At 33.8% G+C, this 17,022-nt stretch overlaps 1 protein-coding gene across 2 annotated transcripts; it reads right to left on the bottom strand.

The window, feature by feature from the left end:
• Window positions 1-1,892: 1,892 nt before the first annotated feature.
• LOC138713818 (transcriptional adapter 1-like) lies at window positions 1,893-16,477 on the bottom strand. 2 transcript variants are annotated; one of them, XM_069846257.1, is made up of 8 exons: window positions 16,325-16,477; window positions 16,190-16,226; window positions 15,493-15,750; window positions 14,146-14,346; window positions 12,566-12,714; window positions 7,928-8,111; window positions 3,734-3,844; window positions 1,893-2,355 (listed from the first exon to the last, which is right to left on the bottom strand). In XM_069846257.1, exons 1-7 carry the CDS (start codon window positions 16,393-16,395, stop codon window positions 3,737-3,739), a joined length of 1,008 nt encoding a protein of 335 aa, XP_069702358.1. In that variant the 5' UTR covers window positions 16,396-16,477; the 3' UTR covers window positions 1,893-2,355; window positions 3,734-3,736. The 2 variants fall into 2 exon arrangements, with proteins under 2 accessions (XP_069702358.1, XP_069702357.1); XM_069846256.1 differs by having other exon boundaries at window positions 1,893-2,341.
• Window positions 16,478-17,022: the final 545 nt, after the last annotated feature.

Here is a 17,022-nt window from a genome sequence, read left to right as displayed (position 1 = left end):
ATAATAATAATAATAATAATAATAATAATAATAATAATAATAATGTTTGATCAACGTATGCCTACATTCTTTATGATAGTGTAGATAGTAAAAATAGCGCATTTTAGTGTACACAGTTTAAATAACAGTGGCGTAGCATGAAATTTTGAGCAGGGGAAGCTAACTCAAATTGTCTTCCATGTATAGTAGTGGCAAAAAAAACCGGACCGACCTTTGTAGCTGATTTCAGAGCCTTGTTCACTCAGAGACCGATAGACTGGTAACTAAAACTTTTGTGGTTCGAATCCTGCCTGGAAAGGGAACTCTTTCTTTCTTTGTTCCTTATTCAAATTTATTCCCAATACTTTTCGATTTTAGCGATATTTTACTACTTAATTAACTTATTATTCCCAGAAGATGAATTTTACCAGCAATCGAAAAGTATTGGGAATAAATTTGAATAAGGAAAAAAAAAAAAGTTTCCTTCCCAGGCAGGATTCGAACCACGAAAGTCTTAGTTACCAGTCTATCGTGCTCTGGAGTGAACAAGGCTCTGAAATCATGTACAAGGGTCGGTCCAGTTTTTTTTTTTTTTTTTTTTTTGCCACTACTGTACATATGAGAAAACATATTGCAAAAATATAGTCTTAAAATAAATAGTAGTCAATGTCAGCAGTCCGAAGATTGGTTGGAACCTCGTAAGTAACACTGATAAGACATGACCTCAAATAGTACGTAGTAAATTATGATTTCATGGTTTACACATATCTCTAACAAATAGACACCTATACCTATAATTTAACATTAGCTTACTCCCTGTAATATATTTTAGAGACAGCACAATATTAACGGTCAATAAATACAGTATTAGTAATTAATTACGTAAGTATGCGTCTGTCTTGGTTGTGTCCTTCACTGATAGCAAGGGAGTCGGTCGTTTTTTAAATCACACTTTTGTTCGTAAGTCAGTCTTGAAAATGTAATTGTCTTAAACATTCAAGTAAATTGGTGTCAGAAACTGTTATTTCAGTCATTATTATATCAGCAACAATGCACACTAACACTTCAACTAAACACAACTCACGAAAGGAATAACTCGGAAACTAAATTCTTTTCAATTTTAAAGCTAGCTTCTTGCGAGCCTTGTGACCAGGGTAGTTTTGTTAGAAAAAGATGGAAAATCTGCGGGGTGGGTTACACAGAAGAATGAGGGGATTGGAAGCTGATTGTGCAGGCTTCATGTTTACTGCTGCATCACAAATCATACTAAGCTGCCGCATCACAATATTTAACACGTAAATATAAATTGTATTAAAATTAATAAATAATTTTGTTCATAAACTGCAGGTTTGTTATGAAATTATTATTAACTGGGGAAGCTGAGCTTTTTAGCTTAAATTGACGCTACGCCACTGCTAAATAATGTAAATTGTAAATATTAATGTAATTGTTAAAGTGCTCTATGTTTTGTTCTGTGTAATTTTATCAACAAGAGTCGCATGAGCAGACAGAAGAACTTCGGTTGTTAGATGCACTCGCTTTGTCCGCTACAGTAAAAACTCCAGTAATACTTAATGTTGTAGCGTCCTGAGACAAAGTACAATCCCTACTCATAACCTTCTACGACGAAGCTTGACTCTCGACAACAGTGTTGCCAAGTCTGTCCAAAGAAAAGGATGTAAGAGCAAAGATTACATAATAAAAAAATTAAAAAAACTATCCATGTGGCACAATGTTGTGCCAGGATTATGATTTGTCAATGACTGATGAAAAAACTGAGGAAAAAATATAGTGTTATTTATATGGGGTTAGTTCTGGAACCAAAAAAGGAAGACGAAATATTATGTGGAAAAACGAAGACAATGGTAATACTGCAGCAAGGTTCTGATATACATGTGATACATATTCGTAACTGATTTTTAAATATATAATTTATTTACACTTGTTCTCAGAGACAGGTATAACATTAACAAAATGTTTGATCTGGGATCACAAATTATAACAGTTTTGGAACCTTTGTCATTGACACCAACACTACTCCATAACCTGTCGCATTTTGCCAACCATAGAGCAAAATTCCCCAGATTTAGCTCAGTCACTAAAGAGGTGTGTGATTCACTCACAGTTGATCTTTTTATTCGTGGATAACAAAGTCCTCACATACATTAGTTTTCTCTGCCAGTATCATTTCACCACAGCCCTGTGCCATACCATCATCCCATCAGCTCTGGATGGTTTTAGTAACTTCTGTAATGTCAGCAAGAGTCTTCAATGAGCACTGTGATGATGTCAGCAACTAGATAAGAATTCTGTCCACTTCTCTGCTTGTATTTCTTCTCATATGAAGCAGTGGCAAGCTAACCTGGTAAGAAAGGACTACAACACTCAATTAATTATAACACAGTAATACAATAATTTATTAATTTTAGAGATTAGAGTTAAAAATACCTATGTAAGTATAATACATAGATTAAGAAAATTTTGCACATTAAAAGAACACATCATGCGAATTATACGGAAAAATTTTATTCCTAAGAGAAATAGTATTTGTTTATCTATGATGTACCTATATACTGAAAGGTGTCTCAGTGAAACTTACAACAGAGTCCGTACAGGCCAGTTTTTAGCTGATGCTTTTCCAATTAACTGCGGACTAAAGCAAGGAAATGCACTATCACCTTTACTTTTTAACTTCGCTCTAGAATATGCCATTAGGAAAGTTCAGGATAACAGACAGGGTTTGGAATTGAACGGGTTACATCAGCTTCTTGTCTATGTGGATGGTGTAAATATGTTAGGAGAAAATCCACAAACGATTAGGGAAAACACGGCAATTTTACTTGAAGCAAGTAAAGCAATAGCTTTGGAAGTAAATCCCGAAAAGACAAAGTATATGATTATGTCTCGTGGAAACATAAAAATTGGACATTTATCCTTCGAAGAGATGAAAAACTTCAAATATCTTGGAGCAACAGTAACAAATATAAATGACACTCGGGAGGAAATTAAACGCAGAATAAATATGGGAAATGCCTGTTATTATTCGGTTGAGAAACTTTTATCATCCAGTCTGCTGTCTAAAAATCTGAAAGTTAGAATTTATAAAACAGTTATATTACCGGATGTTCTGTATGGTTGTGAAACTTTGACTCTCACTTTGAGAGAGGGACAGAGATTAAGGGTGTTCGAGAATAAGATTCTTAGGAAAATATTTGGGGCTAATAGGGATGAAGTTACAGGAGAATGGAGAAAGTTACACAACGCATAACTGCACACATTGTATTCTTCACCTAACATAATTAGGAACATTAAATCCAGACGTTTGAGATGGGCAGGGCATGTAGCACGTATGGGCGAATCCAGAAATGTATATAGAGTGTTAGTTGGGAGACCGGAGGAAAAAGAACTTTGGGGAGGCCGAGACGTAGATGGGAGGATAATATTAGAATGGATTTGAGGGAAGTGGGATATGATGGTAGAGACTGGATTAATCTTGCACAGGATAGGGATCGATGGCGGGCTTATGTGAGGGCAGCAATAACCTGTGGGTTCCTTAAAAGCCATTTGTAAGTAAGTACAAACCTAACCTATAAGTAAGTACCTATACACTGAGTAAATATCAAAAGTATAGAACAGAAAAGTTTTCTATTTATTTTTTTAATTGCTACCTTTGTAACTGTGCACCTCCGAATTTTAAAGCAACAGGTATCACCACAATCAAGTATTACATTCACTTGTCTAACTTACTGCTTACCAATCATGTTGTTGCTTCCATTTCTTCATTGGTTGGATGACTTAATGTATTAATAACTCGCTCAGTATTCACACTGTATATGGAGTGCCAAGGAATCACATCACGATGAACCTGTGAAAAAAATTCACCTCTAGATACAAATATTTTATATGTTAAGTAAACAATATAATTATGCAAAACTACTTTTAAATGTACAGAGCAAGTTGGAAAGTCTCAGGAATCATCTATTTCACATCAGTAAATTTAAGAATGCAGTTATATTGTCAGACTCCAAAGCAGCTATTCTATCAATAGTCTCTAAACACACACCTTCATCTCAAACAGCAGAAATAACTAAAATGCTCTCTCAATTAATATCACTCAATAAAAGAATTGTATTCCAATGGATACCATCCCATTGTGGAATCCTGGGAAACGAGAATGCGGATGCTTTAGCAAAGAAGGGCAGCACTGCTACTTACAGACCTGTTACTAAATCTACGTATTACTCTGTGAAGAGATTTATTAAATCTACATACTTAGACTTCAACAAACAAAATTTGATAACACAATCTCAAGGGAAAAAAATGGAACTCTCTGCATCATAATCCACAGTTAATTCCCGATTTACCACGAAAATTGTCTGTAGCTGCATTTAGATTGGCAACAGGCCATGATTGTTTGGCCAAACACCTGCGTAAAATTGGAATATATCAGTCCCTTAACTGCCCATTGTGCAACTCAAACCAAGAAATGGATTCGGAACACCTCAAAATCTGTGCTTCAGTGGCTGACCATGATAATATCTTCGAAAAATATTGGAATGCAAGAGGTCAAATTACTTTATGTTGTTGTTTTCTAATGCCAGGCATTTGACAATAAAATCATTTGACCTCTTGCACTCCAATATTTTTCCTGAGGTAATTTTAATAAACATATTCATATGAAAGTGAGCCCAGTTTTGAATAGTTAAGTAATTATTTTCTATTCTGAGAAATACATTTCTAAAAACAAAAACTGATTCTAATAGCTATTATGTCTAGATTTTTCTATTTATGGAGGAACTTAAAAAATAACCTTTTTTCTAAAAGAGACTGCCATAATTTTATGAACAAAGGCAATAGCTTTCGTGTTCTATGTCAGTCATTTAAGCAATCATAGAATAATGTGTTGTATGACAGAGGCATATGTTCGATCCACATTTTACCTTTACAACATCAGGCTTTGACTTAGCAACCATAAATGATGTTCTCTTGTTTTACAAATTGTCAAAGCCTGCTAATTTCTAAACATGACCCACTAAGTTATATCTTTATTGTTTTATACATAGGTTTCTTATGTCAACCCAGAAAAACATACTGTAAAATATTGAGTTTATTGATTTTACTAAAGATGTCATCATTTTTATATAGGAAAAATTGCAGCCATAATAATTTTAACAGTTTACTTGTTCAATGAACTTCCCTTCTATGAATATTTTAGCTCCTACAGTATCTAATCCTTTACATTATTAAAAGTCTTATGAAAGATAGCATTGTTTGCACGAACTCAGCTAGGAAAAAAAAAAAAAAAAAAATTTAGAAAGAATAGAAACAATTAAGATTGGAGTCTGGAACCCTTGAGGAATAATAAATGAAAAAATTGTATTGTGGGTCCCTATCACCACGGCATGGCGCGTCCTCAGGTTGCGGATAGAGGAGACGGCCTCCAGATATGGAGGGTAGCTGTGAATATATTGAATAAGCAGTCGTGGACAGCCGATAAGGGGTGGTCCTCCAGCTTGGGGGTTGGGCGAAGGGCTAACAACCCATCACCGTAAAAAACAGCTTGTTATGAATCCCTACAATAAGATACACAAACGATTAGGGAAAACACGGAAATTTTACTTGAAGCAAGTAAAGCGATCGGTTTGGAAGTAAATCCCGAAAAGACAAAGTATATGATTATGTCTCGTGACCAGAATATTCTACGAAATGGAAATATAAAAATTGGAGATTTATTCTTCGAAGAGGTGGAAAAATTCAAATATCTTGGAGCAACAGTAACAAATACAAATAACACCCAGGAGAAAATTAAACGCAGAATAAATATGGGAAATGCGTGTTATTATTCGGTTGAGAAGCTCTTATCATCCAGTCTGCTGTCTAAAAATCTGAAAGTTAGAATTTATAAAACAGTTATACTACCAGTTGTTCTGTATGGTTGTGAAACTTGGACTCTCACTCTGAGAGAGGAACATAGGTTAAGGGTGTTTGAGAATAAGGTGCTTAGGAAAATATTTGGGGCTAAGCGGGATGAAGTTACAGGAGAATGGAGAAAGTTACACAACACAGAACTGCACGCATTGTATTCTTCACATGACATAATTAGGAACATTAAATCCAGACGTTTGAGATGGGCAGGGCATGTAGCACGTATGGGCGAATCCAGAAATGCATATAGTGTGTTAGTTGGGAGACCAGAGGGGAAAAAGACCTTTAGGGAGGCAGAGACGTAGATGGGAGGATAATATTAAAATGGATTTGAGGGAGGTGGGGTATGATGATAGAGACTGGATTAATCTTGCACAGGATAGGGACCGCTGGCGGGCTTATGTGAGGGCAGCAATGAACCTTCGGGTTCCTTAAAAGCCATTTGTAAGTAAGTAAGAGAAGGAACTGAAAAAAAATGAAAGTTGATGTTGCCATGATACCAGAACTTTAAACAAACATAAAAACTTTAAATTTGACAAAGTTTACACATCGCTAATCAAAATTATTTTTATGCTCGAGCATACCAAAATGTAGTAATTATACACCTGGTAGCAGCCCTTTAATGGACCTCATTAAAGTTTGTGTGTGTGTGTGTGTGTGTGTGTGTGTGTGTGTATCTAATGCTCTGGATTTAACAATGTAGTCATCATCCTTCTTGCTTCCCAATATTTTGATGGAAGGTCCACAAATGTCCTAAGAGTTTCACAATTAGCCAGGTGCTCCATCTCCATGTCCTCTTCTCTGGTGCACAGTAAGCATTTACCTCATTAAAGTACACCTATTCATTAAAGTTCAGGTGTTCCACCAATCAGAAAATACCACTGTAGCAATATGAAAGGGCAAGTATCGATTATTCTCGGATATGCAATCGAAAGACAACAATAAATCAATAAATCACCTATATTTGAAATAAAGTCAGTTCTGTTACTATAATAATTAGCGTTAATTGTAAATAATATTCAAATAAATTCAATTTGTCATCTCGTTTTTCAATGTCTAATTCAATTTCAAGGTTATATCAAGATTAATGTTTATTTTACTCTCTAGATTATATCAAGGTCAATGTCGACATTTGTTTCTCGGAAAAAATCAATACTTTCGCGTCTGCACACATCTCACAATTTACGAGGTATGGCACAAGGTCAGTTCTGCCCTCAGTCAGATAAGAATAACATGAATACTTATGAATAATTTCAAGTCGAGCATAAAAAGTCGTATGAAACTTGACTATAATGGTAATTAAGACGCTTGTATGAAAATTATGAAACTCGCTTGCGCTTGTTTCATAAACATACTCGCGTCTTAATTACTACCATTATAGGCTCGTTGCATAATGTACTATTTTTAAATAGAGAAACAAATTGAATTTTCATTAATATGAGCTTAAGTCTTCCCTTTCTCTATCTCTCTTCCCCTCCCTTATCTCTCTCTCTCTCTCTCACCCTTGCGGTGGCTGAGTGGTCAGACCTTCAGCCCTCCTGGTTCGAGTCCTGGTCAGGCCTGGGATTTTTAATTGACACTTGTGGCGAGTAATGTCACAGTTAGGGTTTTTCTCGGGGTTCTTCCGTTTTCCCCATATTAAACATCTACATAATTCCGTCAACATTTCTCCATTTCGTCATCATTCCATAGCATTTCCCAAATACCGGCTGGCGACACATGGAGAGGATTGCCCTAGAGACAAGTAGGGTTGCCTGCTCGAAACCTGGGTACACAGTGAACCTTAGTATAGTCAGCCGGTGTGAGTTTGGGAATGCGTGTAGTTTGAGGTTAGTGCAATAGATCGTGAAAGGTTGCAGTGATGGGTCATAGTATCCCCCACCAGAAATTACACACACACACACACACACACACACACACACACACACACACACACACACATGCACGCACGCACAATATGTAAAATGACACATTACTTTATCAAAAGACAATTTTATAAACAAGTGTAAACGAAGAAACACACCTGAAGAGCTTCCAGCACTTGGTAAGCTGTAACTGGATATCGAGCAGTGGAGCCAACATCACCACAAGCTATCTCATAAGCTGCACGCTGTTCTATTTCGTCTAAAGTTAACTTATGCACAGGTGAACCCTCTGCTTCTTCTTCTTCCTCCTGCTCTTCCTCTTCGTTCACATCAGCTGTTGAGCTTAAAAAATAAATATTGCATTTACCCTGAATCAACGAGCATACATACTGTATCTTGATGGAAGATTATAAAATGACAACATTCTCTACTTTATTTAATATTCGTACACTATAATATGTACTGCCTATGAAGCAAAGTCATGTGTAATGTGCTCTAGCAGAAATATTTCTAGATCATTTCATTTTAGCTAGATAAAGGCATTTTCAAATACATGTTCTGTGTGGGTGACATTCATTCATTCATTTTATTCCATAGATCTCACATCACTCATTTGCGATAAGAGAGGCACAACTCAAAATTTTTCATTTTTGAGATTCTTACAAAAATGAACTCCAATAGTAGTATATTTTTATCGTGAATAACGACAAATACGTGATTACATTATTTTTCCCCCAGATGGCAGATGTGTCTTTATTAAATTGTTTTAATCTAACAAAATCATTACAACAACAAAGACTTAGGCCCGATTGTATAAACCATTTAATCTTAGATAAGAGGTTAAATTGATCCTTGTTTCAGCTGAACTTGGAATTTTGTGTTGTATAAAGTCTAATCTGAGATTAATTTGTCTCAAACTAAAGTCAACTTTGACTGAAGAAATTTCTCCGATTAAATTAGATGATCCAAGTTCAGTTATTTCTTTTCTGTTTGAAATATACGAGTGACAGATTGTGCAAATAAAATATCCATTATTATTAATATTAATAGATATGATAGGTACATTTATATATATTTCTTTCAATTTCTTGCCTTAATACACAAACAATCTTATATTTCATAAGGCTCTATCGTGTTCAGCAGTATCAAATAACATAACCTATAATTATATTATGTTTATAACAACCATTAATTATTAATGGATATGATAGGTACATTCATAAATTTTCAATTAACTGTATTACTAAACGAAAATTGTCGTTTTATAAAGCTTTATTATGTTTAGCAGTATCAAACACCATAACATGATAACAACTCAGAGAACAGTCAACCTTCTTCTTATTGTCCGCCATTATTTACATTGCACAAAAAACCAGTGTCTCCAACAGAGTGTACGGAAAGTCGCCAAAAAGTAGTTGTAAAGTTGCTAGATTTCTCATTATCAACAAAGAAAGATTAAATTTTGTCACTATGGGGTGCTAAAAAGGTCACTAAATCCCTATTTAAGCAATATAAACGTTAAAAGAAATTGTTGTTGAAAAAGAGTTAAAGTCGCTATATTGGCAACACTGAACAAACCTGTCCGCGCATCACATATTTCACCTGTTTATGCGATGTTGCCAAATCCTTTTCACGTGAACTTAGATTGCATTTGAACCAAGGTAATTTGATCGCAGAAAAGTTTTATACAATAGAAGAAGTGTCTGAACTCGGTTCACTTTTCGATCTTCGATCAAAGTTGATCTTTAGTCAGGGAGTTTTATACAATTGGGCCTTAATTTTAGTTGTTACGAAGCATTCAAACTGAAACGTTTAAATCTTTTCATGAAGAATGGCAGAATTTGTGTCCCATAAGTACTTTTTCAATATCAAGAATCTAGGAACAAATTACAAGAACGCAAATTACTTCAGAAACACAAGGAAAATCAACGAAATAAAGGTTTTGACAGTGCATCAAAGTCATCCATTGTCATTTTTCTACAAAACATTATATTTCGACGAAGAATGTCAAGAAGTACAACTAAAGAAATGTTCTTCAAGAAGTAAAACCAAAACCGAGACTCCAGAATTGCCACAAGTTTATAATGAAAAAATAGTTTTAATGAGTGGAAAAAGGCAGATTTAGTAGATCTCATTAAACCAAATCACATTTCAACCTACTATAAAGAATTCTTGAATATCTGAAAGTGTAGAGAGGTGTTGTGAACTGTATTGAAAGTGTTGTGCTGTAGTTTATGTTTACTGGGCAATTTGTTTCTAAAATAATTTTGTGTAAAGAATTTCAGATTTTGTATAATGCTTTCTCAATCTAGATTGTTGCTATTATATTATTTTTTCTAACATAATTCATAGTCATGTATTTAAAAATAGTTTTTAAATTATACGGTTAATTATAAAGTATAATTTTCATAAAATGTTATTACATTCGTTTGTCAATACAACAACATCTTTGTTAAAATTTAAATTTATTAATGAATGTCACAGAGCATCCTTATAATATTATTGTGTAATGACATGCCAATAAATTATTCCATTGCATTACTTTATCAAAAAATTACTTTTCTACAAACACAATAATTGTGCAGTTATTGTACAATTGCAATAATTGTACAATTATTGTACGTCAGGTAAATATTCTCACTGTCATAACTAAAAACAGACATTTTTATTTAAAAAAAAGAACGACACAACTTAAAATAATTGTTGAAATTATTGAAATTAATTAATAATTATGGTACTATAAGCTACAACTCTAGAAATAGAATACATGTGTAAAATTGCATTCCGTTTGGAAAAAGCATGTACCTACAATTTGATTTTTAAGAATATGACAATTTTAAAATGCTTCTCCTGTAAAATTAACACTTTTTAAGTTGTGTCACTCTTATCGCAAATGAGCGACATGAGCAATGAAGCTTTAAGATGTGGAACAAGTCAAAATTTTACAATATTACAATTACAATTTTTACAAATTTTTACAGTTTTACAATTTAGTAATTTTCCACAATTTTTACAATTTTGTGCAATTTTTTACAATATTTTGGCGAGATGTAGTGAGGATGAGGTGAGGTCCGAGGATTCACCAAAAGATTACCCGGCATTTTATGGTCAAGGCTAAATCATTCACATAAACTAGAAACAACAATGGACCTAAAATTGACCCCTGCGGAACATCATGTTTAATAAAGGGTGCAGCAAAACATCCTCCCTAATTTAAAGTTTAAATAAAAAACAGATGAATCAAAATAAGGAAACTTTATTAATATGAATGGTATCTTAACAGTGGGAATTTTTTATTTTTTTTAATAACGTGTCTCTCAAGTGATGTTCTTCACTATCAATGCATTGTTGAATGCAACTTCGGAAATTCTGCATCACTCTAACTAGCATTTCTTGAGCAATAAGACCAATTTCTTCTTGTATTGCATTTCTTAGGTCTTGCAAAGTCCTCGGCCGATGTTTGAACACCTCTGCCTTAAGTTGCCCCCATAGAAAAAATTGCAGGGTGCAAGGTCTGATGATCGTGCTAGCCAGGGGACGTCGCCACTTGAAGAAATTAAGCATTCAGGAAATATCTGAGCAGCGACAACGGAATTACCACTTACCAGAAACGATACCACAGCGTAAGCACGTTCTTCACCCTTCCATGGCATGGTTAGAATCGTTACAGATTACAATTTGCAGTAATTGAATGTCAATTCCGTGTATTCAATGTCCTATTCAATTCTTGTTGTTTTGCGCATGTCATTTCATATCGCTATGACAACGCATGTAAACCTAAATTTCCCACTGTTTAGATACAGTTCATATTAATACAGTTTCCTTATTTTGATCCATCTGTTCTTTATTTAAACTTTAAATTAGGGAGGATGTTTTGCCGCACCCTTTATTTCTAAATTATGAATAAGTAACTTTATAACTATTTGGTACATTTATTTTACTTTTTGTTTTCTATTTGATAAGTACGATGTAAACCAACCCAACGTCTCATCTTTAATACCATAAAACTTCAATTCTTTTTTACTAATATACTATGGTCTACACAATCAAATGCTTTAGCCAAGTCACAAAAAATCCCATCTACATGTAGTTTCGAATTTAATGAATTTAGTATTTCATCCACCAAACTAAAAGCAGCATTCTCTGTCGATTTTTGTTTTTCTAAATCCAAACTGTTCTAAAACTAATATATTGTTGGACTTCAGGTAATGATATAATCTATTATTCATAACTTTCTCAAACACTTCTGAGAATGTTGTTAATAATGATATGGGTCTATAATTAGCAATATTCTACAAGAGGACTATAATTCATTTGTACTTAAGGATTAATAAAATTCATTTGTAGGTTAAGAAATGTTTTTAATTATACTGAGCAAACAATAAGCATTGGACATGCAGTGCGTGTGCATAGGATGAGTTTGAAATGTGTTCTGTTCTAGGATAAAATTTATGACTGTATTTGTGTTTCATTGTTTTTAATTTGTCGTGAATACACTCATTGAAAGTTTTATTTTTGTATTTTTTTTTTCTTTTTCCCCCTTTCAAAAGTGGAGTGCATGCCTTAATCAAGGGCGCGGTATTCAAGAAAATACAGGATTTAAAAAAATAGGTCTAGAAGTAGAAAAGATAACGTACATGTCAGAAATGGAAAATTGTATTTGGTATAAGATCAAAGCCCCAATTAGTTCGAAATTGACATCATTACGAGTATTTCGAACTAAGTTCTTTGAACTGGAAGACATTACGCGAAAATTTATTGTAAATCAGATCATATTCATTATAAACAGTACATACCTCAGTTTTAAATCGTCTATTATATTTGCTGTATTCCGCAGCCAAGGATTAGGTACGGTAGATCCTAAAGCATATAAGAAACGATCTTCTCGCACTTTGTAGCCTTTCCTTCTGCCCAAAATTGCAGTTAACACGTTCTTTAGGAAATGCTGAAAACAAAAATACATTAGTTAAAACAGAAATAATACACAATTTCAAGTTGTTAAAAAAATATTTTTTTTAAGGGTAAAAGAATGTTACAATTAGAGAATGAACTATTCAAAAGTAGTGTCTCTGGTACTCATTTCTGTTAGAGCAGACGTCTCAATAGGGCCTTCTCGGAGCACTTCCTCCTCTTTCTCTTTTTTAATGTAAGAGTGGAACAAGATGCGGGATCAGTTCGTGTATCTCTGGATGACGTCATTGATCGCGTCGTTTGAATAGACATCTGCAACCGCTACGATGTTGTCTCCATCTCCGAGAAAGAATGTCCTTATTACCGCAAATGTATGAAGAAATAAAAGCTTTCATAGGGAAAGTGGGAATCACAAGTTTCAGTGGGTAACTGTTACCACTTCATTAATCTAAAATTGTTACCTACTTTGAATCAAGACCAATGTAACAAATATAATGAAGTACTGAAGGACTTGAGAAAAGAATTTGAGACCAGAGTTAAGATTTGAATAATTCTAATTTAAAATAATTGTGAATTTCTAAGATGTTTTGATTATTGTTAATTATTGAAAACATTACGAAACATATTATTTAACTATTATTGTAATTAATATATTAATATTGACGTATCGTAAGAATACGTACCTTAACAACAAACAAGTTTAATTGTAATTTAATTATTATTTAATTGAATTTTATTTTATTAAATATAGTATAAACTTAAAACAAAGAGAGATACCAAAAACCATTTATTAGAAATGAAGTATTGTTGTCGTCTAGTCAACTGTCCGAAGACAGGTCTGAACCTCACAAATGATACCAACAAGGCACCACTTATGAGGCAACTAGGCCAGGAGATAATGGGGTAGGGTGGCCAGTTCCTTGTGCTTAAATAATTACATAACATTTATGGTTCTTCAGATGTCTTCTTTTTACTCATTAATACATAACTAAAAAGTAAATTTATTATTATTATTATTATTATTATTATTATCATTATTATTATTATTACTACTACCGCAAACTACTTACGAAATTTTATTCCTTCCGAAAACAACCGTCTATTGTGACAGTACAACTCGAAAGTGCAGCTTTGTGGCATTTCTCCCTCGACAGTTGCAACTTAGCTCGCTCATGCGTGTGACATGAATCAGCGATCGGCTATCTTCGGGTATTGCGCTTATCTCTTCTGCTGACTACGTTATCTACATTTGCTCGCTGTAACAACTTTTATTTGTTGGCCTTGAGACGCCTGTGTTAGAAGTTGAGTAGACAAAAGGGCCATAGCACGGAAAAAAAAAATTCACGATCCCATCGGGAATCGAACCCACGGTCTTTCGACTTGCAGTTTTATGCCTTAACTGTGATGCTACCGCGCGTCCCCCAATTATTGCACTTACGAAAACAAAACAATGTACTTCTCGTACCTGGACTGCAACAACCAGTAATTCTGCAGCTGGTTTCTCTGCTCCATCAAGCCCCACTTCCCAAGCAGAGAGCAGCATGCGTCCAAAGATGAGAGAGATGTCAGGCAGGAAAAGCTCCTGAGCGCTATAGCGTAAAGGTTTCTCTTGGGCGTGAGGAGGAGGAGCATTTGGAGGAAAAATGTAGTCTGCAATATCAGCCGGCTGCAACAGATGCAAATTATGAAAATTCTGGATTCCATTTCGTGTGACGATCTTAGTGGAACGCCTGTTAACTCAGAAACTAAGCACTCCCAGACCCCAAGTTCATATAACCTAAATTTTCTTCTGGGTCATTCCATGTCAAAGTACCCTGTATGCAAAAACATTAAAATATTTCAAGGTAATTGTAATATCCATATTTCTAGAGTAGATGAACCTTTATACCAGATAAACAGTTAATTTCATGAAAATATTAAATTATGACTTTAGCATTAATAGTATTGCTGACAATAGGGAAAATACACCTCATATGTTCCTGCTCTGATCGTCTTTGCTTGTCTTTGCGTGAGAAACTTGATGTATAGATGTTCTACAATTTACTCTGAAAGTTTGGAGCAAATGAGGTGAGTTTTTCAAGTACGTAGGACTAAATTGACTATGCTTCTGTCTGTGCTTGCTTTTACATCAATATTTGTAACAATGTTTGAAATTTGTAGGCTATGTGTTTATTTTTTTAATTAATTTCAACAGCAGTGGTATTTTTTGTAAATAAAAATATCTAGGCCTGTCACATTGTTGTTGATAAAAATATGTAACCTTAACATGTCTCCAAGTGTCACACACGCAACATTTTCAAATTAGAAATTACGTGGAATGTAATGTTCTTCATCAACTTCTATTACATCATCTTAAAAATATACATTTTATTTATATCACCAACAAGTTATAATCACATTCATAATCCAGGAGAACAGAATTGTAATACAATCTTCACTTGCGTGAGAAGGAGATGTATCATTTCGTCACACACGCAACAAAAATTGACATTTAATTTTTGTTAAGTGTATTCTTCTTAACAAACTCAAAATTTCATAACTGAATTAAGTAATTGATGGTTCATATAATATATGAAAATAAAAATGTTAGCTGTTAAAACATTTAATCTACAGTGTATTTTGTAAGTGAATCTACTCTCAAAATGTCACACACACAACGATGGAATGATCCTTCTCTAAACATCAGGAATTTTTTCACGAAGGAATGTACTATATATAACAATCTGGAAGTGGGTAATACAGCATGCATGAAAATCACATAGGTAGCCTACTACAAACATATGGAAACAGAAACGTAAAGTATTTTAAGTACCTCGAAGTTTCCTTTGTCAGATCGATTTCTCCTTTTCACTTTAGGTTTCTTGTTTGTTTTATCCTTGAAGGCACTATTTGTCGTCCTGGAAGGTGAAAAGGGTATCTTGCTCGACATCTTTGATGTTGAGGAATGAGATGGGACTGAAGCAAGACTTTGACATCTGTCAAAGAGACGCAGCAGAAACTCATTGTGTAAGTGGATTTGCTCAGCTGTCATCAATTTTCGAGACTCAGTATCGAATTCTTCTTTCGTTGACTGCAACATAAATACATCAGGAATACTGGTATTTAAGAAATATAGGTTAGTTTTAACACCAAAATATGCACATATGTAGGCCTAAACAACCATGCGTTAATTGTGTTAAATAAACATGAAACACGTACATAATTACACATTTATATTAAAGAATGCTGTTTCAGTCCAAATATATATTTGCCCTACTCGTCATTAATGGCCAATAACAGCACAATAATAATGATAATGATGATGATGATAATAATAATAATAATCGATCTTTTACCTGTAATTAATAATGGGATGGTATTCAAAGGATTTTACTGTGTGGAGGGGGAAGCGCTATCTGAACACCCCTTCAATTCATGTCATAATCTCATGACACCGAAGATGTCATTAAGAATGCGACATTTTTTTAACACTATTCGTATCAACTGTGTGACATATTACATTACAGTACCTTTAACTGGAACCAAAGTTTCATCAACTGGAAATACCTGAAATGGAAAAAGTGTAAATTTTACAAACGACATAACCTTAAATATAGAGGTGTTGTTTCAGTATTAAATGGTTTGCAATTATCATTAATACTTACTGTTTAGTATTTTCTCCCAGGGCAACTTCCAATTTCTTGCGTGCATTATTCAAATCATCGCATCCCGCCATCGTTTCTACAAAAATTGTCTCTCAAAAACTCTCAATATAAAATATTCTGTTGTCCGAATAGCGATAAACAAAACAAAATCGCATGGTTTCGTCAGTGTCGCCAACTCGGTCACGCTGAATGTCTCTAAATGATATGCAAAAAGTCATTTTTCAAACAAAATACCCCAAGTTTGAAACAAACAAATTATCTAAATTTTTTTTTCGTAAAATATACTTCAATTACTATTACGATCAATATTACTACTATTACTACCGGTACTACTTTTACTACTGTTATTATTATTATTATTATTATTATTATTATTGTTGTTTAGTTAACTGTCCGAAGATAGGTTTGAACCTCAGGAGTAACACAAAATAAGGAATCACTCACGAGGCCAAAAGATAATGGGGTAGGGTGGCCAATTCCTTTATTATTATTATTATTATTATTATTATTATTATTATTATTATTATTATTATTATTATTATTATTATACTCAGAAAACTTCATATATTGGTAACACATATTTTATACTTCTCTTCAATAAAGTTAAGTACAGATTTCTAACCCTTCATTAATTTAATATTTTTCTTTTCTTCATTGCCATATTCCTCCATTGTTGAAGTAGACTGAATAGGTCCAAT

This window comes from Periplaneta americana, chromosome 14 (assembly GCF_040183065.1).
Source record: "Periplaneta americana isolate PAMFEO1 chromosome 14, P.americana_PAMFEO1_priV1, whole genome shotgun sequence".
Taxonomy (NCBI): Eukaryota; Metazoa; Arthropoda; class Insecta; order Blattodea; family Blattidae; genus Periplaneta; species Periplaneta americana.
Note: the sequence above shows the minus strand (reverse complement) of the source record. Positions and strands in the feature narration are given on the sequence as shown.

Coding starts and splice junctions, on each gene's coding strand:
- LOC138713818 (XM_069846257.1), bottom strand. CDS start 16,395: ATGGCGGGATGCGATGATTTGAATAATGCACGCAAGAAATTGGAAGTT. Junction 14,347..15,492: donor CTGACAAAGGAAACTTCGAG/GTACTTAAAATA, acceptor CATCTGTTGCAG/CCGGCTGATATTGCAGACTA. Junction 8,112..12,565: donor ATAGACGATTTAAAACTGAG/GTATGTACTGTT, acceptor TTATTTTTTAAG/CTCAACAGCTGATGTGAACG.